Source organism: Prunus avium, chromosome 8 (assembly GCF_965620075.1).
Source record: "Prunus avium chromosome 8, drPruAviu1.hap1.1, whole genome shotgun sequence".
Classification (NCBI taxonomy): Eukaryota; Viridiplantae; Streptophyta; class Magnoliopsida; order Rosales; family Rosaceae; genus Prunus; species Prunus avium.
The window spans coordinates 2,314,859-2,341,337 of NC_142291.1; the positions used below are offsets into that span (position 1 = coordinate 2,314,859).

At 34.0% G+C, this 26,479-nt stretch overlaps 3 protein-coding genes and 2 non-coding genes across 6 annotated transcripts; 3 read left to right on the plus strand and 2 right to left on the minus strand.

Moving 5' to 3' along the window:
- Positions 1-376: 376 nt before the first annotated feature.
- Positions 377-4,026, minus strand: ABCI10 (ABC transporter family protein; the record flags this gene model as incomplete). The annotated part of the gene is made up of 7 exons (XM_088245360.1): positions 377-753; positions 1,630-1,752; positions 1,843-1,968; positions 2,559-2,645; positions 2,819-2,990; positions 3,701-3,743; positions 3,891-4,026. Coding segments are annotated over 7 exons (897 nt in total), but the record flags the coding sequence as incomplete, so codon positions are not given.
- Positions 4,027-9,522: 5,496 nt separating this feature from the next.
- Positions 9,523-16,392, plus strand: LOC110761748 (organic solute transporter ostalpha protein (DUF300)). 2 transcript variants are annotated; one of them, XM_021964301.2, is made up of 9 exons: positions 9,523-9,682; positions 10,616-11,141; positions 11,327-11,383; positions 12,330-12,438; positions 12,695-12,879; positions 12,977-13,065; positions 13,361-13,616; positions 15,088-15,333; positions 15,432-16,392. In XM_021964301.2, exons 2-9 carry the CDS (start codon positions 10,926-10,928, stop codon positions 15,726-15,728), a joined length of 1,455 nt encoding a protein of 484 aa, XP_021819993.1. In that variant the 5' UTR covers positions 9,523-9,682; positions 10,616-10,925; the 3' UTR covers positions 15,729-16,392. The 2 variants fall into 2 exon arrangements, with proteins under 2 accessions (XP_021819993.1, XP_021819994.1); XM_021964302.2 differs by having other exon boundaries at positions 9,531-9,682; positions 10,658-11,141.
- Positions 16,393-17,995: 1,603 nt separating this feature from the next.
- On the plus strand, positions 17,996-18,091 carry LOC148291118 (small nucleolar RNA Z221/R21b). The gene has a single exon (XR_015827258.1). It is a non-coding gene; the product is annotated as a small nucleolar RNA Z221/R21b (small nucleolar RNA).
- A 1,777-nt stretch (positions 18,092-19,868) lies between these two features.
- LOC110761751 (bidirectional sugar transporter SWEET5-like) lies at positions 19,869-21,238 on the minus strand. Its single transcript, XM_021964307.2, has 6 exons — positions 21,196-21,238; positions 20,995-21,031; positions 20,675-20,891; positions 20,423-20,584; positions 20,107-20,226; positions 19,869-19,997 (listed from the first exon to the last, which is right to left on the minus strand). Exons 1-6 carry the CDS (start codon positions 21,236-21,238, stop codon positions 19,869-19,871), a joined length of 708 nt encoding a protein of 235 aa, XP_021819999.2.
- A 1,685-nt stretch (positions 21,239-22,923) lies between these two features.
- On the plus strand, positions 22,924-23,019 carry LOC148291119 (small nucleolar RNA Z221/R21b). The gene has a single exon (XR_015827257.1). It is a non-coding gene; the product is annotated as a small nucleolar RNA Z221/R21b (small nucleolar RNA).
- Positions 23,020-26,479: the final 3,460 nt, after the last annotated feature.

Below are 26,479 nucleotides of genomic sequence, written 5' to 3' on the forward strand. Positions count from 1 at the left end.
TCTCTTTAAACTATAAAAAGTACTCTAGACATTTCATGTGCATTTTGACATAGTGTCAATAGCGTATGTTTAAAAACCACATTTCATGTGCATTAAATGCTAGTTTTGCTTATGAAATAGTGATGGTGCTCATATTGTCCTGCTGTTACTGCTTGATCCTGTTATACATATACAAAAGTATAGTGCGATTTGATGACATCCCTATACATTTGGGAGATTAGGTAGCATAAGTTTTTAGTACAATATTTGTTCAAAACCTTAGAGCATCTGGAGAGATACAAATTTGGGAGCTAAAGCCCAATTTACATCTCCATTTGCGTCTCAGGTGGAATAAATATATGTAAATGATCTTTTGCTCCATTGTGAGGCTCTAAAATTGGGTTGTTAAAACTGGTTTTTTTTAAGCAACGAGTTTGTAGCTCAAAGTGGTTATGAGCATTTAATATGTTAAACCCTACAACAGCTTGAACCCCAGCTAACAAGTTACAAAGCTAAAACCTGAAATTAATTGATCATTATAAACGCAAAGAGCCAAATGATCTCTCAATCATTGATTTCCTTTATATAAGCTGATTGCCTGGTTGTAATGAAATTCATAATGTCTGTTGCATTGCCATGCATTACAACTCTCCCATCTTCCATATAGACAGCACCATCTGCATACTCAAGTTCCTCGAGACGATGGGTGACCCATAATGCAGTAACTTCTCTAGAACTATCCACAGAATTCCTAACTGCTCTGATCACCCCAATCTGGTCATAAAAGCCAAAACTTAGTAATAGTAAAATACGATGGAACAAAGAGATATCAATTACTCTTTTCCAGAAAATGGTGATCCTGTGAAGAAACTATCTCAGAAAGATTATTGTATGGAACTCAAAATAAGATCACTGGTTAAGTAAATCAATTATAAGGTAATCAAAGCCATATAAAGGTGCCCAACTGACTCTACAAGCAGTAGCATACTGTCCAATTATGACCTTAAGCACCATCAGAAAGAATTCCCTAAATCAAGACCAGATTACAGTAAGATAACTATGTCCCATCATCTGACTTTGAGGTGGTTGCGTGTAAACTATATGCTTATGAATTCAAACTTTAATTTCGTTGGTCCATGTGGATGGAAGGATTTAAAATCTGAGAGCTTTAGAAATATGATTTTATTGTGTTGATAAACTCCACATGTAAATTTGATTATTTAAGGATAGAAGGGATTTGAAATGCTCAAAAGAATGTAAAAGATCAATAGTTTTAAAGTTCAAAATTTTCATTTTAAATCCTCTTTCCAAATGGGAAACGTTCTCTTGCCAGACTGTGATAATGACCATTTATCAGGTTGGTTTTTTTCCAAAATACCGATTCACAGGTCAACATAAACATTTGTCTTGCAATGTACGTCTGGGAAGAGAATATTACTCCTATCCAAATGACCCTTAGTTCTTTAGACCAGCAAAATGCAAGAATATGCTGTGAAGGGGAAAATCATGAGTGCTTTTATAAAGTTTTGGATACAAATTGTCTTTTCCTCTTAATGCAGTTCAGCTTGTTGCAATTGTGTCCCATCAGACAACATTATAAATAAGCAGCCTTGCTGTTTCATGTCAATCATTATTTTAAAAAAAAACTACCTGATCATTTTCATCCAAAAATGTTGTAAGCTCATCCAACAACAGAACTTTACATGCTTCAGCTAAAGCACCAGCAATGGCAACTCTTTGCTTCTGGCCACCACTGAGAGTCTGAACTGACCTCTAATGCAACAAAAAGTAAACATATGAAATTTTGCTAAAATGTTTGGTGGGTGTTCTAGTGATATTTTAACCATTTTGTTTCTACATTACCTGCATGTAGTTCAACAAGCTGACGGCATCCAAAGCTTTTGATACTCTAGATTTGACTACATCAGGGGTTAGGTTGAACTTACCAAGGCCAAATGCCACATCTGCTTCTACTGTAGGCATCACTACCTGCACATGAAAAGATTCTGGCATTATACATTCACATTGACACAAGTGGTTCCTTGATGAACTAAGTGAGACAAACATGAAAACTTGTCCTAGCATTCAACTTCACCTTAATCATTTGAGGTTTGCAATTTTTATGTCAGTATCCCAAATTCACTAGAAATAGAACTCTCGCAGGCCAATCCTCTTTTTAATAGGACTATTGATGCTTAATGTGATGGATCAAAGTAAATCTCCTCTAAACCTTGATAACCTAAGACCACACCCAACAGTCTTGAAACCTACTTGGAGAAATAATAATTGGATGATCAACTGCAAACCATCTTTGTTGGGATTAAATGCATAATACAAATATTTGATTATAGGGGATGTTTACAGAAATACAGTAAATGCATCCATCAATTTCCTATAGGTAAATCTTTCATATCCAACACTACAATGATTGTTCATTCTGCAGTTATCACAAAATCAAACTTTTACATTGCTTCTATCCTTGAAGCACCCCACAACTCGAGAACATATTTTTTTAATGATAAGCTAGTAAGTTGAAGGTAAATGTTAAATGATAGAAATCATAAATCATCATAACAAACCTGATGGTCGGGATTTTGAAAAACAAAACTCCTAGGCCTCTTCACATGCACAGTTCCATCTGTTGGATTCAACAGACCAGCCAAAATCTGCAAATTTCAGAACAATGTAGAGAAAATATACTATTATCTTTTTAATAGGGTACAGCATTAAAAGAACCAACCAACAAAACCATGAAAAACAACATCAAACCAAATACCCAAAAATACCACACAACTAAAATCCTTCAAGCATGAAAGGTATGTTGTGGATTTTTACATACCTTCAAGAGGGTAGATTTCCCGCATCCATTGGGTCCAAGAAGCATCCAAAACTGCCCCGAAGGAATGTGAAGAGAGCAATCTTTAAGAATGGGTATGGTTTTACCTTGCCTCGTCCCAACCGAGAAGCTGAGGTTGCGACCTTCGATGGCAATGTTCTCGGTAAAATTGGTCCTGAATAGACAGAGTGAGACATATGCATAAGAGAAACGCAACCAAACAGAACTAACTTCAACAAGAAAACAGGTATAGGAAAGAAGAGCATAAAAGTGTTTGAAAACATGCCCAGCTGAAAAGATATTGGGTTGTGTGAACCTGACGCGAGGACTGGAATACAGAGGAGAGACAAAAGGCTTAGAGGGATGGATGAGATTTGAGGGATTCATCATGTTATGGATTTAGGAGGTTGGAAAAGTTGCCGGCTTCTTATTTTTCCCCTCCTACAAGCTGCATAACCAAGTAAGTAGACTAAGGGTGAAGAAAAGTATCTTGCAGTTACAATAAAAATTGAAATGTAGAAAAGAGTTCAAAGAAAAAATAGGACAAAACCAGCAAGAGAATTACGTGTCTGTATCGAAAACAAAAGGTAGCTAGCTGGGTAAATTTTATACAAGAGTATCTTTCACAGTTGGCCAATGACTAGTAAGCTACTGGGGGTATCAGCATTTGCTACACTGTTTGCTCTTCGTCGGTATATATCCATGAAAGTAATAACTACTCAAAACTACGCAGCAAAAAATCATATCATATGTAGAGCCCAAACCATATAGCTAGATGATGTATGAAAATTCAATTCAAAATAAAATATGGTAACATGAAGCATTACTCACATGTTTTGAATCTTCTGACATTTGCAAAACAATCGCCATAAAATTGATGCTTACCAAACTCTCGGGTCAAATAGATGTTGAGATGGGTAAGTAGTTCCTGAGAAGAAGTAATTTTCGATGAGATAATGATTAACAAAGCTCGGAAAATCAAAACAGACGAAACCCATTTGCCGAACCCAAAAAAAAAAAACCGAATAATAGTGAAGAAATCTTGTGTAAATAATATTAGAAACCCAAACCAAACCTGAATGCTTTCTTCGTTGATGCTCTGCCGTCTGCAGGAGGGAAATTAAACTGAAAGAACAGTTAAGAAAATGAAGTAGGAGATAATGGGAGCGCTTGAAAGTTGAAACTAAACCGACTGGTTTTTTATTTTTTATTTAGTAAAGCTACGATGTGGGATGGTTTTAGCGTCTGTGGGGGATCTTGAATCCGAAGGACAGAATTCATTGAAGCAATGGGTTAGATGTCGTTTTCAATGGGTTGGATTGATTTATGGTAGGTGTGTGTTTCATCCTACGGATACAAACGGTTTGTTGTTTGAGAGTGCTGCATAGTTTGCCGCTATGAGCAAACTTCTTTTTTCCTTGTTTTTTTCCTTTCAATTTCCTGAATTATAATTTTTTGTTAGTTTACAATAATACCCATATGAACCTTGAATGTGAAATTCATATTAGTGGTTGATTTTTTTGTTTGAGGGGTTTTGTTGTCCAATTTTCTTTGGCAAAGTATGTCATTCCAACTGTTTTTGGCTTGGCTTTATGAGCCTGTTTGGAGATCGAGATTGAATTGGATTATGAAGTAGGATTGAATTGCATTCGATTAGAAGGATCCAGATCCTCTGCTCTGATTTTCTCTGCCATGATCTGCTTTACTTTTATTCTCCACACGCCACCTCATTAAAATTTAATCTAAGGGACTTAAAAGTTGACACATCATTCTTGAAGCAAAAAATTACTCCTAAAGAAAAACAATACCCTAACCCAACTAACATCAAACTTAACATCGTCACCCTTTCTTTTTCTTTTTCTTTTCTAGATTCTTATTAGCACATCTTCTTCCTGCCTTTGCCCCCAAAATCTTATCCCTACCAAGCTTTCGTTTCTCCAAAAATTCTATAATCACAATCCCTTCTCTCTCCTCTATCAAAATAAAAAAATATATATATATAAATATATCTTTCAGTAGCCATTGATTTGAGAAAATAACCATAACTCAACAGTCAATAGACCTTACAAAACAATCCCAATATCCAGGTCTTGAAACGTAATTCCTCTTTTATCCAAGAAAACGGCGAAGGAATTTTTTTTCTTCAACCACCCTCATCACATCAAAGGATATGGGGAAATAAGTTTGCTTTTTGTTCTTTTGATAGATGGGAACATGACCAATGGGATTTCCATGGATATCTATGTAAGATCCCATCTTGCCACGCCTTTAAGCAAAACGAAGAAGAATAAAGAAAACGAGGACTTCTACACACAGAAAGAAAAGAAAAGAAAAAAATCAATTTTACATAACATAGTTGAGAGATTTTTTCTTTATGGATCCACCTTGTTGATATAGGTCATTCCATTGGAGGAGCTCCTTCATATTTGCCGACTCTGAGGACACACTTGAGCATGCCTGGTGGCATTGAGTTCAATATTAACAATATTAAACAACCAAAGCTCCACCACTAAACAAACGCTGCAACAACCAGAATGGATTGTGATTATAAACAGGAAGAAATCGTGTGACGGGAAGAAGCAAGAAAAAAGAAGAAGAAAGGGATAGGACGTTAAGTTTGATTAGTTGGGTTAGGATATTGTTTTTCTTTTTTAATTAGAAGTAAATTGGGTTTTTGCTTAAAGAATGATGTGTCAACTTTAAGTCCCTTAGATTAAATTTTAATGAGGTGGCGTGTGGAGAGCAAAAGTAAAGCAGATCATGGCAGAGAAAATCAAAGCAGAGGATCCGGATCCCGATTAGAATGGATAAATCTAATGATTGTTGCATAATCATTATTCACCCTAAAAATATAAGAAAATTTTGTTCACTTAAAGGGACTTGAACCTTGACCCTCAAAGGAGGAAGCCTCAATTACAAACCTCTACACCAACCTTGTTTTTGTAATTATTATTATTTACACAATATTTATATTAACCATCAAAGGTGTTTTTTTTTTTGGTTTTTGTTTACAATTCATTTCAACATCGATTCGCGCATGATTTGTGCCAAATCCATCATACTATAGAGTTATACATAAACTGCAATCAACTACTACTCGAAAACAATACAATGTAGATATCAATAAAGTAAAACGAAATCAAAAACTTCAATCATTTACAACTATAAGAAAAACACAACAAAAAACAGAAACTGCAAAAAAAAAAAAAAAAAAAAAAAAAACATAACATTTCTATTTCGTTTGGGTTTTATGCTTTTCAACAAAAATGCATGGGGTTCAAACTCACTCAATCACACTATATGTCAGTTACACACTAGAAACTGCATTGCAAGTCATATCTTGTGATACACACTGCACTGCACAAACTATAAATTGCAACTTTCACATAGACACTAAACAATCATCTAACATACACACAACATTGTCGTTTAAAAAAATAAATTGACAATGACTATAAAAGTAGTGACTAACAAATGCACACCAAGTCCACATAAAAAAATGCACACAAAGCCATAAACTTATTATAATATTTGCACAAAATAATAAATAAAAAAAGGTTTAGAGAGTGATTAATATTTCTGTATAACAAATTAATAACTTTTGTCGATCAACAAAATACACATGTATTGGAGAGAGAAAACCAATGAGAGTGGTGACAGAATCGTCAAAGGACAAGAAGGAACTTAATGAGCTCGGCACAACGACATGAATATTTAGCACGACGACGAGCCAATTATGGTGTTGAAGAAGTCCAACACCTTAACATAGTGTCATTCAATGAAGGCAGTAGCAATCAAGTTCCAAATACAATGCGTTTAAGTCATATAAGGCAACTAGCCCGTTCGAATAGGATACAATTGCCCATGGTGGAGTTAGACAAAGTTTCAATAACAATGGTAATCTCTCAATTCAACCTCATTCAATTTTGAAAAGACAAAAATAATACCTTAACTATATGGAGGTTCATTTCTTCCCCATTCCTTCATATAAAAGATATAGGAGAGCAAGCATTCCAGTCTTTTAATTCAGAGAATTATGCTCATCACCCTAGCAATCAAGTTCGAAGTACAATGTGCTTAAGTCATATAAGGCAACTAGCTCATTCAAACATGACACATTTGCCTTATGGTGGAGTTAGACAAATTTGCAATAACAATGGTAAATCCTCTAAATATTTAGCAAGTTTAATATTATTCAATCACAAATTACGGGGTTGTTTGATAACCATTTCATTTTTATTAGATTCATCTGTGGCAGTATGATGTGAAAAGCGCTTTTTTACATGGTGATTTATGTGAAGAAGTATATATGAGTATACCCCCTGGTAATAGTGTTACTGGACGAACATACATTGTGTGCAAATTAAAAAAAGGCCTTATATGGATTGAAGCAGTCTCCTAGAGTATGGTTTGGGAGGTTTCGACAGGCCATAAAGAAATATGACTATGTGCAGATCATACTTTATTTCTCAAGCGACAAAATGGCATAGTTGCCGCACTCATTATATATGTAGATGATATGATTGTGACATGAGATGATGTTGAGGAGATAGAGAAGCTGAAGACTTATTTAGTTTCTGAGTTCAATATGAAGGATCGTGGAGTATTAAAATATTTTTTGGGCATAAAAGTTACTCGTTCAAAGCAAAGTAGATTTCTATCCCAAAGCAAATATATTTTGGATTTATTGAAGGAAACTGGTATTGTAGAATTATTGATACGCCCATAGAGTAGAATTATTGTATGGAGGAACTCCTAGATCAGGTACCAACTAATAAGGAGAGATATCAGAGGTTAGTTGGTAGATTGATTTATTTGTCACACATTAGACCGGATATTGCATATGCAATAAGTGTTGAGAGTCAGATTATGCATAATCCAAGTAAAGTCCATACGAATGCAATGATGAGAATTTTGCGTTATTTGAAATATGCTCATGGGAAAGGTCTTATGTTTTTTTTAGGCATAGACACTTTGAGATTGCAGGATATATAGACTCTGATTGGGGTGGCAAAGGTTTCAATCGAAGATCCACTTTTGGGTATTTTACCTTTGTAGGAGGAAATCTGGTTACATGGTGTAGTAAAAAATAGAAAGTGGTTGCTAAAGGGACTATGCAACTTTATTGTGATAATCAGTCAACCATTAAAATTGCAGAGAATCCGGTACAACATGATAGTACCAAGCATGTGGAGATCGATCGTAATTTTGTGTATGAAAAATTGGAAGATAATATTATACAGATTCCATATGTGAAGATTACAAAGCTGGCAAATATTCTAACAAAAGTCGTATCTAGTCAAGCATTCCATGATTCACTTGTCAAGTTGGGCATTAGAGATGTATATGCACCACATTGGGGCAACAGTGTTGACATAAATCATGTAATTATTTTTATAGAAAATTTGGCATAAGTCCAATTATGAGGAGAGACTTCGGGTGCAATCAATGCAGAAATTGTTGTTGATCCAAGTCTTTTGACTTTTGCGCCACATAAGATTACATGCCTATTTCAATTTATTTCAATTTACTTTTATTTTTATTTTTATTTTTTATTCCAGTTATGCACCTAAAACATAAATAAGGTAAATTATGAATTCCTAAAACTGGTAAGTTATTGATTTGTAGGATATTAATTATCATATTTGATTTAAATTTAATTGCAAATCTATTTATTGAATTCTGAAATTTTCCCAAGGTATACCGACATCAAAATTTGTAATAAGAGTTCATAAAAACTTCATACCTTAACAATAGGTAAGGTACCTATGCATACACCTCGTATGCAGTATGTAGGTAATTAAACCCATAAATTACCTTTGGTCCAGGTAATTAAATCCATAAATTACCTCTAGTTTAGGTAGTTATACCCTCTAGCCCAGCTAATTGAACTCATATAATATCTTGGTATGTATAAAAATATGAACCTCCAAAAAAAACTGCTTAAGAAAACTTAAGAAAAAAACACTTACTTGTAAGGCAGGTACATATATACTTGCATGTATGTCAAGGAAAAAAAAAATCAAAAATCAAAAATTGGAATTCAATTTTAAGGAAATAATGCATTAAATTTAGATTTTCAATGTGTTTTCCTTATTTACCTTAAAGAGTAAAATCGACACAACAAAAAAGTAATAAATGTCAAAGGATCTACATCTAAAACCAAAAACATGAGGACTAGACCCAATGACAGCTAATCGTTTTGGACCTAGATATAAGAATCCCTTATTTTTAATTATGATTTATAATTCCATATAATTATAGGATTCCGTATTAGATGGGATTGTAGTTACTTTCCTATTTGTTGTGTACTTGTACATATATAATTTCTCTCATAGCAAGAAGAATAAATCACTATGAATTATTCTACCCTAATATTTTAAATCTTTTTGAATTGGTGGGGATGTGCCAGGGGAGTTCCAATGAGGAGACCTGAAGTCCTAAACCCTCAGAAAGTCCAGAACTGACGTGGAAGCCTGGATTGAGATATTGCCACGTCCACTTGCTTGCGTGGAAATTAAGTTTCCTTTCTTGATTCAACGTTATCCATCTCGAAACAACAGGCAAATAGCTTACGCACGAAACGACAATCCAGAAAGCCGTTTGATCGCTAAAGTAGGATCACCTGGACCCGCATCATTCAGAGGTAATGCTGTTACAACAATAGGTCACCGCCTTGTGAATTTTACGTTTATTTCTTTTTTAATATTAAATGAAAAAATAAAAAAACTAATGCTACGATAGTCTCCCCCAACCGCCGAAGGAAAAGGAAAAACATCTTCTTTTTCGAACGAATTATAATTTGTTTCTTTCGACTTTCTCGGAAATTAATCACTCTCAAATTTCCCGGGAAAATCCCGTGCTCAGGTTCGTACCCTAAGACCTCATTTCAATTGTCTTTGCTTAAATCTTTTCTTCTTTTCCTTTTTGTTTTCAAGAATTGGTTCTATTTCTGGCCCATATTCAATTCTTTCGCATAGGTTAATCATCTCCTCTGTGATTGATGTTTTAGGGTTCTTCTTTTGATTTTTAGTGAAGAATGTGCCATTTATTCTTATTGATTGCTGTTGTTTGTAATTCTGCTTCTGGAAGTCAGGTTCTGGTGGAACTAAGTTGTTTGGGTTTGGCTTACAAAGAAAAAGTGATTTTCATTGTTTTACTTGGATGTTTAGCTTTATATTCAATGATTGGTTAGTAGAATGTGTTAATGCTTCATGCTTAATTGTGATAGTGATGATGAGTATATGGATCACTGTGTTTTGTATTGATTAGATGTATGTTATAGGTCTGTTAAGTGTATTAATTGTAGAAACTGTGACTTCTATAGTGCTGATAAGGTGCAAGGTGTTTCATTTAAGCTCCAAAATTTTTGGTCCAAGCCTTGACAAAAACTAGGAGTGGGCATGGAGTTGGGCGAACCTGACTAACCTGAATCCAACCCACATTTTGGGCAAATCTAGTAGGGATAATTGATAAGTTGAGCGAATAAATTTATAATTTTCTTAACCCAAACAAAAAGTTGGCAAACATGTTAGCTGGGTTTGCACGGTGCTTGTAAGGAAGAGATATCATGATGTCAGACATTTATGTCGAAAAGAAGCATTTTCAGCTTTGATAATGCACTATATTGGAGGTAGTTTATGTATTACATCATGAGTTAAAAGGATAGCTATTCATTATTATAAAGATTTTCTTCCTATTAAATGCTGTTGTTTTAATTTTCACATTAATTAAAAGTTTCCTTTTCTCATTGGAGATTTTGTTTTATTTATCCGGGCTTCTTCTTTTATGTCCTTACAGCAAACATTCGCATATGGCTTAGATGGTATGCTTGTACTGCAGAATATCTTCAAGGAGCTGTTTAACAGGCAAGAGGGTGGCTGGCTTTTCTCTATTGTGACACCATAAATTTTTTCCAGGAGCAGTTTTCTTAAAGAGAGGAGAAGAGGACCCCTGAAGGGAAGGGCTGATGAATTCATCTTGGACTAAATAGATCACTTAAGTGGTGTGAAAGCTCAAATAAAGTCTAACAAAAAAAAATTGATAAAGCACGTTTGGTTCACTGACTCTTCAAAGTTAACTTCACCATATAGTCCAAGACCCGGATTCAATGGGATGGAGGGGCATTTTATGCTCTTCCTTTTTCTTTTTATCCATGGTCGAGGCCTCCAGCAGATTAGGAGAAATGTGGTCACTTAACCTTGGTGCGGAATCAGCAGCAGCCTTCAGCTGGCCAATCCTCAGTGCTAGCATATTCGTATTTGTTGCTCTTCTTCTCTCCATGTACCTTATCTTCGAGCATTTAGCTGCTTATAATCAGCCAGAGGTTTAATCTTGTTCCTCTTGTTATTTGTCAAAGAAAAAAAAGAGTTTCTTTTTGCACTTTTTTTTGGTGATACCCTAATTATATATCTGCTCTCCTGTGAAATTTTGTTTTGCTTCTATCTAAAGATAACTTTGATTCATCTTTTGTGGTGACATCTTTTTTCTTCTCCTTTTATCTATTTTCAGGAGCAGAAGTTTCTGATTGGTCTCATTCTAATGGTTCCTGTTTATGCACTGGAATCGGTACGACATACTACATTCTGTGATCACTTTCTTCAGTTGTATGCTAGTTTTACTTATAACTCTATATGAGTTATAACTATTTATATTGTGATGGATCACACTTTCTTTTAAATATATTGAGTAAAGCTTAGAAACACATGAGTATATATAAATGCAGTTCAAGGGCTGTTTTAAATGAAGGCGTTTTACTACTTTACCCTTCTCAATTAGTTAGAGAATAGTTACAAATTTAGTATGAAACAGACTAAGAGGAAAAATCAGATTGGGACATGATGCTCATCCCAAAAACATGCTATTTACATAGTTATTAGTATTTGATATGGAGCTCAAATGAATGTGCATTCCTCTGGAACGCTTGTGTAGTAGATTTATTATTGGCCGGGTTCTATTTGGAAGGCTACAATTCCAAATGGGAGTATACGAAGAGGTCATGTTTTCTTGTGCAGATAAAACAAATTGTAGCATGCCAGATATTTTGATAAGTATATGGATTCAATTGCAATATATTAGTTCGATATTAACAACTTGTCGAAATGACAGATGGAGAATTTGGATGTATTTAATTTCTTTTGCTAGATTAGGTTATTACCCATTTTATAGATAAGTGAGTTTAATTTCTAATTCTTGTTAAATCCGGAGATAATTTGGCAAAGTTTCTCAAAGGAAGGAACTAAACTTTTACTGCAAATCCTAGAGTTATGACAGTTATAAGATTGGGCCCTTTGTCTACAGTTCTTTAAGAATTTCAGTTCTTGAAATCTGTTCTTATTGTGGAAACTATATGACAAAAGTAAGATTTCTGCATACAGTTGATCCTTTTATTTTTCTTAGTATCTGACTGCTTTTATTCTATCAAGTATCCAGTTCATACTGCTTCCCTTTTCATTAGTACTTACCATTTGATGGATTAGTAATATATTGCGCGTGATAACACTTTTGGCTGTAGTTTTTGTCGCTGTTGGACTCAAATGCTGCCTTCAACTGCGAAGCAATTCGGGACTGCTATGAAGCTTTTGCATTATATTGTTTCGAGCGATACCTGATAGCCTGCTTAGGTATGTAACTGAAATGTGAATGTTGAATCCTCTGTGATTATGAAGTACTTACTACCACACACAGTGGTTTGAATCAGTATTCTTTTTTTTCCTAAAAGTACTGTTCTTGTGTGCGCAGTCTGTGCATTCATGCAAACTTATATATTGATAAGTAATATTCCAATGGATGAGTAGTTAACCAGGTTTGTTGAACAATTTTAATAACATAAAGCCTGAAAAAAATCCTTTTTGTGGACAAATATTTTTCTATGTTAAGGTGGTGAGAAGAGGACAATTGAGTTTATGGAGAGTCAGAGCGTACTTGATTCCAGTACACCTCTTTTGAAAGATGCTTACGCTTATGGAGTTGTAGAGCATCCCTTCCCACTAAATTGCCTCATAGGTGACTGGCCTCTTGGTCCCACATTCTACCATGCTGTGAAAGTGGGCATCGTTCAGTATGTATGTACTCATTTCCTGCTGAAACTTTATTTCAATCGTTCTATTTCCTTCAAAGTTTTCAGCCTTATTTGGTCTTCTCTGACACATTATTTTCCAGATGATACTGAAATTGATCTGCGCTTTGCTCGCAATGATTCTTGAGACTTTTGGTGTTTATGGAGAAGGGAAATTTGACTGGAGATATGGGTAATATATTTTCTTTTGTATCATTTAGGTCTTAAAGCTAACCTTTACAAGTAGATAAATCTTTATGCCTGCTTAGATGACAGGTTGAGTATGTCTTATGTATTGATGCTTTATCCACACACGCACAGACACTTACACATACTGACACTTTCTTGCGCACAGAAGTTTTTGTGCGTGCTTAGGATGACTTGTTGGCAGCTCTGATTTTATTACATTTTGCTTTTAATGATGGACTTGTTTCTTTTGTATTTCTCATATATATATATTGTTCTGACTTAGTTTTGCTTGCTTGCAGCTATCCTTACTTGGCAGTTGTTCTTAATTTTAGTCAGACGTGGGCCCTATATTGCCTTGTGCAGTTTTACTCTGTTATTAAAGACAAATTACAACCCATTAAACCATTAGCGAAGTTTCTGACTTTCAAGTCAATTGTGTTCTTGACATGGTGGCAAGGTATCGCTGTTGCGTTTCTTTTCTCTATGGGTGCCTTCAAAGGGTCTTTGGCTCAAGAGCTGAAAACTCGCATACAAGACTATATCATATGCATAGAGGTGAGTAATTTAACTAACCATCTACATGTACTGTTAAATTGTGTTGTGTTTGATGTTGTAGGGCATGAAGGCCTGATATATCTTTAACAATTTGACATGCAAACATAAGTGAATTGAAATTGAAAGCGTCAAATTAGTTTCGAAAGGAAGTAGATAAATTAATTAGTTGGACCAATGTTTTGGATGATCAGAAGAATCCCAGGATCTCATTGGAGATCAAGTTTATCCCTTAGGTGGGTAGTTCTAAGTTATTGCACTATAAAGTAGACTCTACTTGAATTGTAATCATACCATGTTCCTTTAAGGAAAACAATGGAAGAACCTCCTTTTTGTTACTGTCAGAGTAAAATCCTGAAGTTCTTAAAAGAAATAGAAAAACCAAAGGTTATCTTTCATAACAAGATGTTAAGAGGCTCTTGTATAGAACCCGAAAACCCTAACTAAATTAAATTCTATCTTTCAAAATAATCAGCAGTCCAAAATAACTGAGTAAGAACATGGAAAAAGCATTTAATTAAAATATTCAGCTACAGTACTATGAACAATTACTAGAGCTGTGTGTGAAGAATGACCGGAAAATTGTGTACGCTTTTCTAATAAAAGTTTTAAATTCTGGTTCACCATTATTTTATGAGAATTTTGAGTCAAGTATTAAACAATTTTTTTCGAAGTGGAAATAAAATGACTTTGGTGACTTAAGCATACCAAGCTTATTCCAGTTGTGGCCAAAGTTTAGCTTGAAATCTAACGAATCTTGGTGTTCAAGGTTGTTTTGTTTTGAAGGATGCATAAACGAGAATCAAGTGTAAAACACTTCTCAGTCTGTGTAGCCTTTTGCAAATATTTGGAAACGGCATTTTCAGATGATTACTGTAGAATTTGAATTTGAATTTGAATTTGAATATATCTAGAAATTGATTCTCTGTTCGTGATAATGATTTGTATATTTAGTATCATTAGTAAGTCAATAGGAAAATTCAGTGATTAGTTTTATGTTAGAGGTTGTTACCATTGTATTTATGCTTATTTTCTTAATTCAACGTTTGTTATATTTATTTGTCTTATCAGCATTGCTTTTGTTTTTAGGTTTTTCAATATTATATCTTATTTTTTGTTAGGTTATTTCATCAAAGGTGTGGGTCAATCATAAAATATGAACAATAAAAGTACAATCTCATTTACGTTAATCTTAAAGTTGGAGAATTAGAGTTATCCATTGTTAGTAATAAAAAACATAAGTATTTAGATACTTGAGAAATTGAATAAATTACTATGGTTATGTTTCCAAAAAATATTCAACAATTACTCCGATTTTATGTGTATAATAGTTTATGATACATGAGTCAAGTATTCTGAATAGGTTCTATGTGTACCTGTTTGTTGTAAGTTCTGGTTGATGTTAAGTCCGTAGAAGCTTTTCCAAATATGATCCTGAAGTTCAAAGGGTTGTGATTTCAAACTTGTCAAACAGATGGGTGTGGCTGCTGTGGTTCACCTTTATGTCTTTCCAGCAGTACCTTACAAACGAGGAGAAAGATGTGTGCGTAATGTTGCTGTGATGACTGACTATGCATCATTGGGAGCACCTCCTGATCCAGAGGAGGTACGTGATTGTGAAAGAACAACCAGAGTGCATCTGGCACGGCATGATGAGAGAGAAAAGCGCTTGAATTTCCCCCAAAGTGTTCGTGATGTGATTTTTGGAAGCGGTGAAATTGTGAGAAGTTAACCCTAATAAGTTATTCCTTCACTTTTTCATTTAAAACTCTTTTCTGGACTTCATCGTCACTTTTATGTTCTCATTTGTTGTTTCAGATTGTTGATGACATGAAGTATACAGTTTCCCATGTGGTAGAACCAGTCGAGAGAGGATTTGCGAAGATAAATAAAACCTTGCATCAGATATCTGAGAATGTGAAACGGCACGAGGAGCAGAGGAAGAGCATAAAGGATGATAGTTATGTTATCCCCTTGAATTCATGGAATAGAGAATTTTCTGAAGTTCGTGACAATCTTGTTGAAGGGAGTATCAGTGACAGTGGTTTGTCTAGTGGGAGGAGACAGCAGTCCCAGTCTAAAGCTTCAACATCTCGGACTAGAGCATGGAGATGATGTTAACAAAAGTATATGTAAGACCATCACCGGAGCAACTTGTAAATGGTGTCGTGAGTTCAACGTGATTTTAGAAGACGTTGATATACATCAGCTGGCCAGAAGAGCTGGTGGTTTATGGAGCTAACTCGTCAACAAAAACAAATATTCATGAATTTTGGCATCGAGAAGGAATCTTCTTGATCAAGAAAGGATTGTTTTTTATGTGCACAGTACAGAATGGCGGAGCAATGGACAGAGCTAATACTACTTTGTCTATGTGAACGCTAGGCCACATAACGATTTGAGTACAAGCAATGGAAATAAAATTTAATTTTGGCAGAAGCTATTCTAGTACAGGATGTGTTATGATAGCCTGTTTCATCGCTCTCTTGATACATGCTGTCTTCAGAAAACTACATTTGATTAGGCCAGACTCACTACCTTCTATATTGTAAATTTAGTAGAAAGGGATCTTTGTGCTCATTATAATTTGGTTACCAAATTGCATTGTGTTTATTTTGGGTGTGTAGAGCATTATCCCAAGTCAAAATTGTTTTTGTCTTTCCTCTCAGATCTTGTCCCATTTAACAATTTGTCTACTTATTTTGAAAACGTGGGTAATGAGATAAGATTGGACCTATCCGGTTTCCTCTAATGTAACAAAAAAACCCTTTGATTTTCATTATTGATGTCTGTTTTATATATATTTTTAAATTATCTCAAGAATAATTCATCGTAATTTATTGAGAAATGTAAATTTAATTTAAAAAAAAAAAAAAAGCTATATCTTCCTTTAAAAAAAGTTAAAGCATAAAAAGTTAGAAAAAAAAAAATCCTATGGGCCTTCTCTTCAGATTCAGACCCAAAAGAAAATATATGGGCCTTTGCCCTCCTTTGCTAGGGTAAATTTGTCTTTGCATATCATAAAATTGGGGAGCTAGGTTTTTTTTAAAGGAGATTCATTATTATACCCAATATAGGAGCCCAAATTATAAAAAAACCTTATATAAAATGGACTTTAGAAACACACCCAAAACTCATTTACAACATAACAAAAAGACTTTTAACTTCTTTTAAATTACAAAACTGCCATTGATTTCATAAAACAAACTCAACCCCAAAACCTCATTAAAAAAAGCCCAAAACACTCAATAGGGCATCAAAGTAATTTAATAATCAAAATTAAATTTAATAAGGCCAGCTATCATTTTTTGGGTTTGTTTATAGAAATTAAATAGTGTAGGATTTATTTATAATTTTAGTGTTAAGAATGGGTATATGACTAAAATATATATATTTCTTGAGGAATGCTATTCACAATCGCTCTAAAGCGATTCTCACGACACTTGCTAGACACATGTACACGCGTTCCCAATGTATTCTCCTTTTTATTTTTTTATTCTTCTCTCTTTATTTCTCTCGGTTGCCTCGCGCTCTCTCTTATCTCTCTTCTTCTTCTCTCCGTCTCCCTCCCTCTCTTTCTTTTTTTAATTTTCTTTCTCTTTCTTCTTCTACTTCTATCTGTATCTCTCTCCCTCTCTTCTCTCCTCCTCTTGCTTCTTCTCCTTCTTAACAAAGGGGCTTAAGCCCAGAGAACAACTAAACACAAATCTTCCTCTTTATTTCCTTATCTCTTATCTCTCTGTTCTCTTTTTCTTCCGAATTCCCCCTTATTCTCTCTCCTCTTTTTTTTTTTTTTTTTTTTTTCCTACTTTATCTCCGCCAGTTTTCTTCTTTGGCCATATTCGCACTATCGGAAAAAAAATTGGGGGTTGTGAACCTTTCTGGGTTATGAAATTTTGGGGGTTTCTATAATCCCTCCCTCTCAAATCTCTGCCTCCAGTATTTGGCATCTGGCATTTAACCAAATTTACACAGAGAGAGATACGGAGACTAAGAAGAAGAAGAAGAAGAATAAAAGAGAGACAAAAGTAGAAGAAGAAAGAGAAAGAAAATTAAAAAAAGAAAGAGAGGGAGGGAGACGGAGAGAAGAAGAAGAGAGATAAGAGAGAGCGCGAGGCAACCGAGAGAAAGAAAGAGAGAAGAATAAAAAAATAAAAAGGAGAATACATTGGGAACACGTGTACACGTGTCTAGCAAGTGTCGTGAGAATCGCTTTAGAGCGATTGTGAATAGCATTCCTCATATTTCTTTTATGTCTCTATAAATAAGACTGCGAAAGCACTCTTGTAGCATAGCGCTCTGTTATTTTTTATGTAATTTGTTTCTCAACCTCTCTTCGTCTCTCGCTCTCTGAGTTGATGCGTCTGTGTGTTTCATATTTGGGGCAGTGATGAAGAACTGAGGAAGTCATGCACCACTATGATGATTTTAATCAATCTGTGCTGATAACCTTCTTCATACCCATTGATTCTGAGCCTCCTTTTTTATTCTTATTAATTTTCAGTTCATGTTTTTTCGATTTCACTTGTTTTTCTTTTCAAATTTCTGGTATTTATGCTTTATTTGAATATAAAATTAACAAGATATTTATTTAGTCAATTATCTATTAGTTTATCACAAAAAATTGGAAGGAAATGCATTGCATGATGGGTTTAACTAATTTAAGTTGATTATATAGCTAGCTGACAAACACTGAGTGTAGAAAATATGTAGTAATTAATGAAAGAAGATTAAACACACCATAATCATTTATATATAATGATTTACTACAATATTTTACACTTTATACATTGCATGGTAAGATACATGAGTGGCTAGTACCACATAGAGTTCCCCTTTACGTATTATCACAAATACATAAGCAACATAGTGGTTAAGGCATTGGAGGAGTGAAATGGCAAGGGTTCGAATCCCCTTTGCATGTGTGCTGTGTTTTTTTTTCCTTTTTTCTATTACATTGATATTTTCGATATTATAGCGATATTTTGACAAAATATTGTTGAAATGTGAGTGAAATTATCGATATCGATATTTTCCGATATTATTATTGATATTTATTCGATATGTGTATGGATACGTTCCAAAATATCTGTGACTTGAAAAAACGATAATATCCTCGATATTATCGATATTTTAGAATATGATTAATACACGATAGACAAGGAAGCTCAGTAGAGCTGACTTCAGGTGATTTCAACAGTAAGGTTCAAAGATGCGTTCCTTGAAGTGCAAGGCTGATGTTATCTTAATATGACTCCAAATTGCGTAGTATTGATGCTTTGTCCAAATGGAAGTTGCCAAATCTTAGTATATTTTCAGTTGCAGCCACCCCTTCTAGATAGACTTGACGATGACCTTGAGTATTTGATTGTTCTCAAATTGATTTGAGTGAATCACATAAACACAAGTTGATCTAATTTTAGACATTAACCACTCTCGTATTGCATGACAAAGATAATTATTGGCACTTCCAAACTTGTTTTACCTGATGTAAACAAGGAAATTTTGCTAAAGTGATAAGATATGAAACTTATGCTAAAAAATTGCTTATTATTCTTTTGTTGTGCCCTGTCGATGAATTATTGGGGATTTAACAAAGGCAAATCTGATGTGACATGGTGTTAGTAAACCTGTGTTGGGCTTGGCCTAACATGTTCATCTTGCCTTCTTAGTTAACGTTAGGCTCAAGATACGCAATCAATAGATGGTGAGAGTGTCATATATGAACCATAGATGTGGACCTTCATATTAACCACTTGATTTCATTTAAATAGTAACTTCACTATAGAATTTCGCGTAAATATTCAATACTTATCATATTAGGACTCTGAATGAAATCAAGCAAAACACATTTCTTTACGCATGGCCTTTCTTTTAACTTCTTCAACTGGAAAATACCAATTCAGTGCCATTTAGCATTGCTTATTTGGAGCCATAAATGATTTTTTTGATATTTTTGAAATCCCAACTCGTTTGGTAAAAGGTTTAAAAATCACTTTTGTGGAATAATTGATCCAAATGAACTAGAGACAAATGAAAAGCACAATGAATCGGGAAAAAAAAAATCTTTCTTATGCACGGTTGAAAATTATAAATCCCTCAAAATTTGAGAATTCACTTGGCTTTAGTCTGTATAGCTCAAGTAGTATTGATTGGACATAAGAAAGTTCAAGAAAAATGAAAAATGAATAAATCTCAAGAATTGGTTGGACATAAGAAAGTTCAAGAATTGAAGCAAGAACCTCTTTCACGTTTCTAAACATCTGAGAGTTGAACCTCAGATTTTGGTTTTTCATCCACCTCATCCCAGTTGGTGGTCTTGTAGTAGGTGGCATATAGGATGAGCTGCACCAACCCAGAAATTGATCCCAAACCATTGGGAACCTACCAAATTTTTTCAAAGAAAAATGATTATTCACTCTTCTTTTTTAAAATAAAAATAATTAAATAAACGTGTACATACTTTAAACAACAAAAATGTATAGAGAATTACCAAAATGTAGGGATCAAATTTGATGAGTGCATAGATGAACCAGACAATTCCATTGCAGAAGTTAGCAAGAGAGAGGGTAAATGGCATATATTTCACACTTTTTGTCTTGATGACCATTTTCTGCCATCCAAAAAGTAAGATATATAAAGCCGTGGTGAACGATTTTCAACCCTAAGATGATGATTCATCCAAAGGTTAAAAATGTGTGTCAAATTATGTGGTTTTTTGTGTGTCCCCGATTCCGACCCAAAAATATTTAAGACATGCAATATCTATGCAACATAATAATATATGGAAATTACTTATTTCTACATACCATGATTGTCAGGGGTGAGGCATACATAATGATGTTGCAGACAATGCACAAGATGCCAATTATCATAGATCGGCCTTCAGTGGTATGGAGAAAGTGCAGGGTAACGAAAACCACAACAGCAAATAAGATAACTTCAACCAGAAGAGCAATAAGGATCCTTCGCTGCAAAGGAAATAAGGATATATAGAAGTTTTAATAAGGTATTAGCATTCCATAGCTCATGATATTTCACTTCTTAGTAGTATTACTTACGCGTTTTGCGTTAGAAGAGTATGTTAAGAAGATGGCAATGTAGATGAGTTCGATAACGAATCCACAGCCGTTGATTGTAATGATAAGAACACTATCAGGATGGACAAAGGGCATGCCATAGAAAGACCACATAGCACAGTTGAGCAATGTTGCTACATAAGGATCCGCCTTGAATTCTCCTACTGATTTTTGCTTGATTATTTTCACAAATGTTGGGCTGCAGTATTTTCATAATTCATCACATAACATAAGATCTTCGTAAATGCATAGATTAGAGATCAGAAAAAGATAAAGACAAAGAGAAAGGAGCTAGAGCTTACAATGGGGAGGTAAACAAAAAGAAAGAGATGACATTACCTATGAGAGAAAAGGAACAAGAAAAAACAGTATAGGTAAGATAAATGTGAGTAGAAATAATTGTATATTTCTCACCGGTGTAGTAGTATCACCAAAATAGTAATGGCAGAGAGCTAGATTGAAAATAGAGGAAAATAAACGGAAGCGCTAAACAAATAACTGACCGATAATGCCTACAATGATTCTGATCGCTTCTACATTCACCATTTTTACGTTTAGCGGAGAATCAAAATATGGCGAATGTTTCCTCGATCGTTACACAAAACGTAAGAACAGAGAAGATATGAAGACTACTTGGGGTTTTGATGAGGTTTACATTGAAAACTTAGAATTATTTAAAGGGCCATTCTGAATTAGAAATTTATTTTTAGCCAATCCACAACAAAATGTGACACATATGGGTGTAAGTGACCTGCCTCAAAGTGTTCTATTGTTAGATCAGGTGGCTCGCCTGGGGAAGTAATATTGTTATCTGTTATATGGTTGTAAAATATGCGCACACTAGCAAAAGATTGTTCACAGAGATGTATTGGGAAAATGCACACCTGTCTGTGGAAATTCGAGCTGTTACATATTTATAGAGGGAGGTCCCTTTCATTGTTGTCCACGGCTAAATAAACCTCCACACGTCGACACATACACCAACAGAGATAGAAATGATGCAACTCAAATAATAGTAAAATTTCCTAACTTTGATGGTTACATATTTTGCTTTTTATTTTTTATTTTTTATTTTTTGTTGTTAATGCACATTATTTGCAAATGAACGAAATCCGTTTTGTTGTATTTGTTTTCAAGTAATAAATTTTTTTAAAGGCAAAAAGAAAAAGGGTTTAGTTAGCCTCTTGTTTTTCATTCAAATCCCATTTAAACAAGTTTTCAAAGATTCAGGGCTCTCATGGAGTTTTTATTTATTTTTACCTGAAGAAGAACTTTTACTAGAATGTCGAAATTTTTGTCGAAAATTCAAGTATTTCTTGAAGAACATAAACATTTTAAATTTTTTTGGCCAAATGCAGCTACAAACGCTTTTTGTTCAAAAGGGCATTGATTGACAATCTCAACCAAAAAAGTAAAATCATGAGATAAATTTGAAAATTACTAACCCCTCCATATTCGTGAATGCACAGAAGCACACAAACAAACCAAATTTTATGTTAAAAAATGGATCCAAAAAGGGCTAATATGTGCTTCAAATAGAAATTTTATGTCAAAAAATGAATTCATAAGGATATATATATATATGCTTCAAATTCAAAAGATAAATTGTTCGTGTATGTAGAGAAACTCGCTTAATCGCCTGACAACATGTCTAGATTTTGGGTGGGTAAAGCATTATCCCAAGTCAAAATTGTTTTTGTCTTTCCTTTCTGATTGTCTCATTTAACAATTTGTCTATTTATTTTGAAAGCGTGGGTAATGAGATAAAATTAGGATAGGTTTACCAGATCGGTTTTCTTTAATGTAACCCAAAAACCCTTTGATGTTCATTATTGATGTCTGTTCTATTTTTATTTTTTAAAAATTGTCTCAAGAATAATTCATCGCCATTTATTGAGAAATGTAAAAACAAAAAAAAACAAAAACAAAAAACGAAAAAAAACTATATCTTCCTTAAAAATGTTAGAAAAGAAAAAAAAAAATCCTATGGGCCTTCTCTTCAGATTCAGACCAGAAAGAAAATATATGGGCCTTGCCCTCTTTCGCTAGGGTAAATTTGTCTTTGCACGTCATAAAATTGGGGAGCTAGGGTTTTTTTTATGTCTCTATAAATAAGACTGCGAAAGCACTCTTGTAGCATAGCGCTCTGTTATTTTGTATGTTTTTTCGTTTCTCAGCCTCTCTTCGTCTCTCGCTCTCTGAGTTGATGTGTCTGTGTGTGTTTATATTTGGGGCAGTGATGAAGAACTGAGGAAGTCATGCACCACTCTGATGATTTTAATCGATCTGTGCTGATAACCTTCTTCATACCCATTGATTCTGAGCCTCCTTTTTTTTTGTTATTAATTTTCAGTTCCTGTTTTTTCAATTTCACTTGTTTTTCTTTTCAAATTTCTGGTATTTATGCTTTATTTGAATCCAAAATTAAAAGGGTATTTTGAATTCATCCCATCTTTTGATTTGGGATTGAATATCTGAATTGGAGGGACCAAGTGATGGGATCTTTTGATCTAACCATGATGCGGACCGTACAGCTCTTTGCTAATGGGGATGAAAATTTGGTGTCTGATGGTTCCTTCTTTAACCCTTAATTTTATTTATTTTTAGTTTAATATTTTAGTTTCTATATGTAACCCATTTCAGGGAATTTATTTAGGGTTTCTTCCACTAAATTTTACAAAAAAAGGAAAAAAGAAACGCTTTTGCTTACACTCACACTCAACTGAAGTCAATTCAATTAGCAAATTGTTAGAATGTTGGGCCTAAAAATTTGCTTAATTTCAGTTGATTAATTCTCACCCCTATGAGATGAGGAATAGACTTTGCCTCAATGAAAACCCAAAAAAGTAAAAGCTGGCAGAGGCGGGGAAGGACTGTGAATCAATTGTTATATTATGTTATATGTTTAGTAACTAAAAATAAATACATTATTTTTCAGGCCGAGTTCTGGGATGGGATAACAATACCATCATCGGCCAGTCTCCGATCGAGTATTTTCAAAAATCGAGGATCCCTGTATCCATCCCCATTTTCCCCTAAAATCTCCTGTATCCATCCAAGTATTTGTTTTAAAAACGCAGTTTTGTGCCTCTGTTTGCTGTGAAAATGGGAACAAAGTTCAGTTTTGAACCTCTATTTGCTGTGAAAATGGTGGTTTTAAATAAAATACAGAAGAAAAACGAGAGGAGAGAACTCACAAAAGGAAGAAAAGAGATGGCATTCCATGCTCTCTAGAAGAGAAAAGGGTAAAAATGTGAAAATAAGAATTTAATGTATTCGAAAATTCTTGGAAATTCCAAAAGACAGTTGGATGGCTCTACAGGGCGAAAAAAACTTGCCTGCACCGGGAACTTTGTTATAAAATGGACAAATGGCGGGCTCCGATTGGAGGGGGATAGGACTACAGTCCTATCCCGGTGCAGGTAAGTCTTTCTCCTAGAGGGCGCCTCTGATGGCAGTCGCTTTTTGGCTTGGGGGTTTCTTGGGACTCAAAGATTACTCTTGATTTAGAATTGACACTTTTAGCCCTTATTTTGATTGTCAAACTGACAGATTATCACGGTAGGACTCAATTACAACAACTTATCGAGTAAATTTAGAGAACTCTACACTTCAAATCCTAATCAATTACTACCATCTATTGTTTTCCATATATGTGTTCACTTTTTCTCTTTTTCTTCTATCTCCTTATTCCATGAATTTTGCAACAACTCTCTCTCTCTCTCTCTCTGCGGCTATACTATTTATAAAATTTTTTAAAAAAAAAATCCCCTGCAAGAGTGGGTAGAATAAATTTTATCTTTTAACTTCTTTCTTCTTTTTCCTTATGCTAACTTACCTTACTACCAAGCATATGAATAATCATAAAGTTCGGCCACTATATAATAATTTAATATATATTATGTTTATTCAATAATACGTAAATTTGTGTGTATAATATGTGAATTTTGTGTGTATTGTTGACAATTTTGTAAAAATACATGTATTAAACATGAAAAATGCGTACGCATGTGTATTGTATATTTTTCTTGTGTACGGAAAATGGAAGTGTTGTTGAAGAATACATATGTATGTGTATAACACGATTATTAAATGGCAATATATTATATTTAAAAGTATAGCTGCACGGCTATACTATTTATTATGAAAAAAAAAAGAGAAAAAAAAAAGAAGGCCCCATGTGAAATTAATTAAACTAATTTGAATTAATAAATAAATTTAAAAAATAATTAATTCAGAACTAAATAATTAATTTAAATCTGAAATGCCCAAGTGCTCCAAGGCCCAAGGCCATCTTCTTGATAATTAAATATTAATATTATATGTTCTATGCCCAATTTGAATTTGAAGCCCAATTGGCTTCTACTTGGGCTAACTTCTAATTACCTAGTGTGGGCCAACTTCCTATTACCCAATGTATTTTAATAGTATAACCGCGCGGCTATATTATTTAACAAAGAAATAGTCCATTGTATGATTATAAAAGGGTAATGGATGATAAACAACTTGAGCTGTTAGTGTTTCTCTTTCCCTATTGGATTTAAACAACATAGATAAATGATAAAAGGTTTCTTCTAATTAAGAGAAAAGAAACCGAGGAAGTAGAAACACATCTTCTGCTTGCAATTCTATTCAAGAATGGATGACCAAGTAATTTGGAAACAAACTTCGCATAACTGAAAACATGAAGAAAAAAAATTCATCCACCTTTCAAAATCAATCACATAACATAACACTAATAAGGTTAGTTATGACAAAACATTCATGCATCCATCAAAACAAAAAAACAAACTCAACTCCAAATATGAATATAGTCAAAAACCTTAAGATACCTATAAGTCTCAATTCATTCTTTCCTCAAGTCAAAATTCATTGCTTTTTTTTTCGACCATGGAGTTTTGGGTGCGAGCAACGACTCGAACAAATGTCTCAAAATGATTTTGATGTCAAGAAAATCATCATTTTTCGACTTATCTTAATATGTAACATCTATTCTCTCTAATAAATCACCGAAGTTAATGATCTTCAAACCCTTATTGCCCATTACATAATTTTTCTTCTTATTTAAGCTACCATGTAAGAATCCTTTGTCATAAACGTGAGTCACAGTATTAATCAATTGACTACAATATATACAAGACACATAAATTAGATAACATAAACATAACATAACAAAAACTTTTGACAAAGTTCAAAAAATTACCTTATCGTTTCTATCCAATAAAGATGAAGATAGTCTCTTACATTCTTAACAAGTTGTTTGCTACTTTCAGTATAAGAATAACCATTATCACGCTTCACTCTTCTAACCCAATCATATAAAGACTCGTCATAGTTGTCATAACAAACCGTCCATACATCCTTCACCAACTCTTCATCACAAGGTAAACTCTCAAAATGCTTCTGCTTACAAAACACATATAACCACGGGCACAAAATCTCCTCATTAGATATTATTGAAGAATGTTTAAAAGCACTTCTAGCTGTTTCCTCCTTATCCACCTTAACAAACTTAACATGTACGATTTCATCATCTTTCTCATAATATAAACCAGCCTTGTATGCCTTGTCCTTACTATTATTCCTTATTACGAAGTTAAGTTTATAAATGCATACTCAGGCGCCAAAAACCTCAATAACAGAATTATTATTCTCGTGTTCACCTTTGATGTACTCAAAAAAACTCTGTTAGCTTTTTTGGGATGTTAGATATTCATAAGAATTGAGATGATTAATTGTCTAATACTTAAAACAAATATGATTACAAATATACAAAGGCACAGTCTC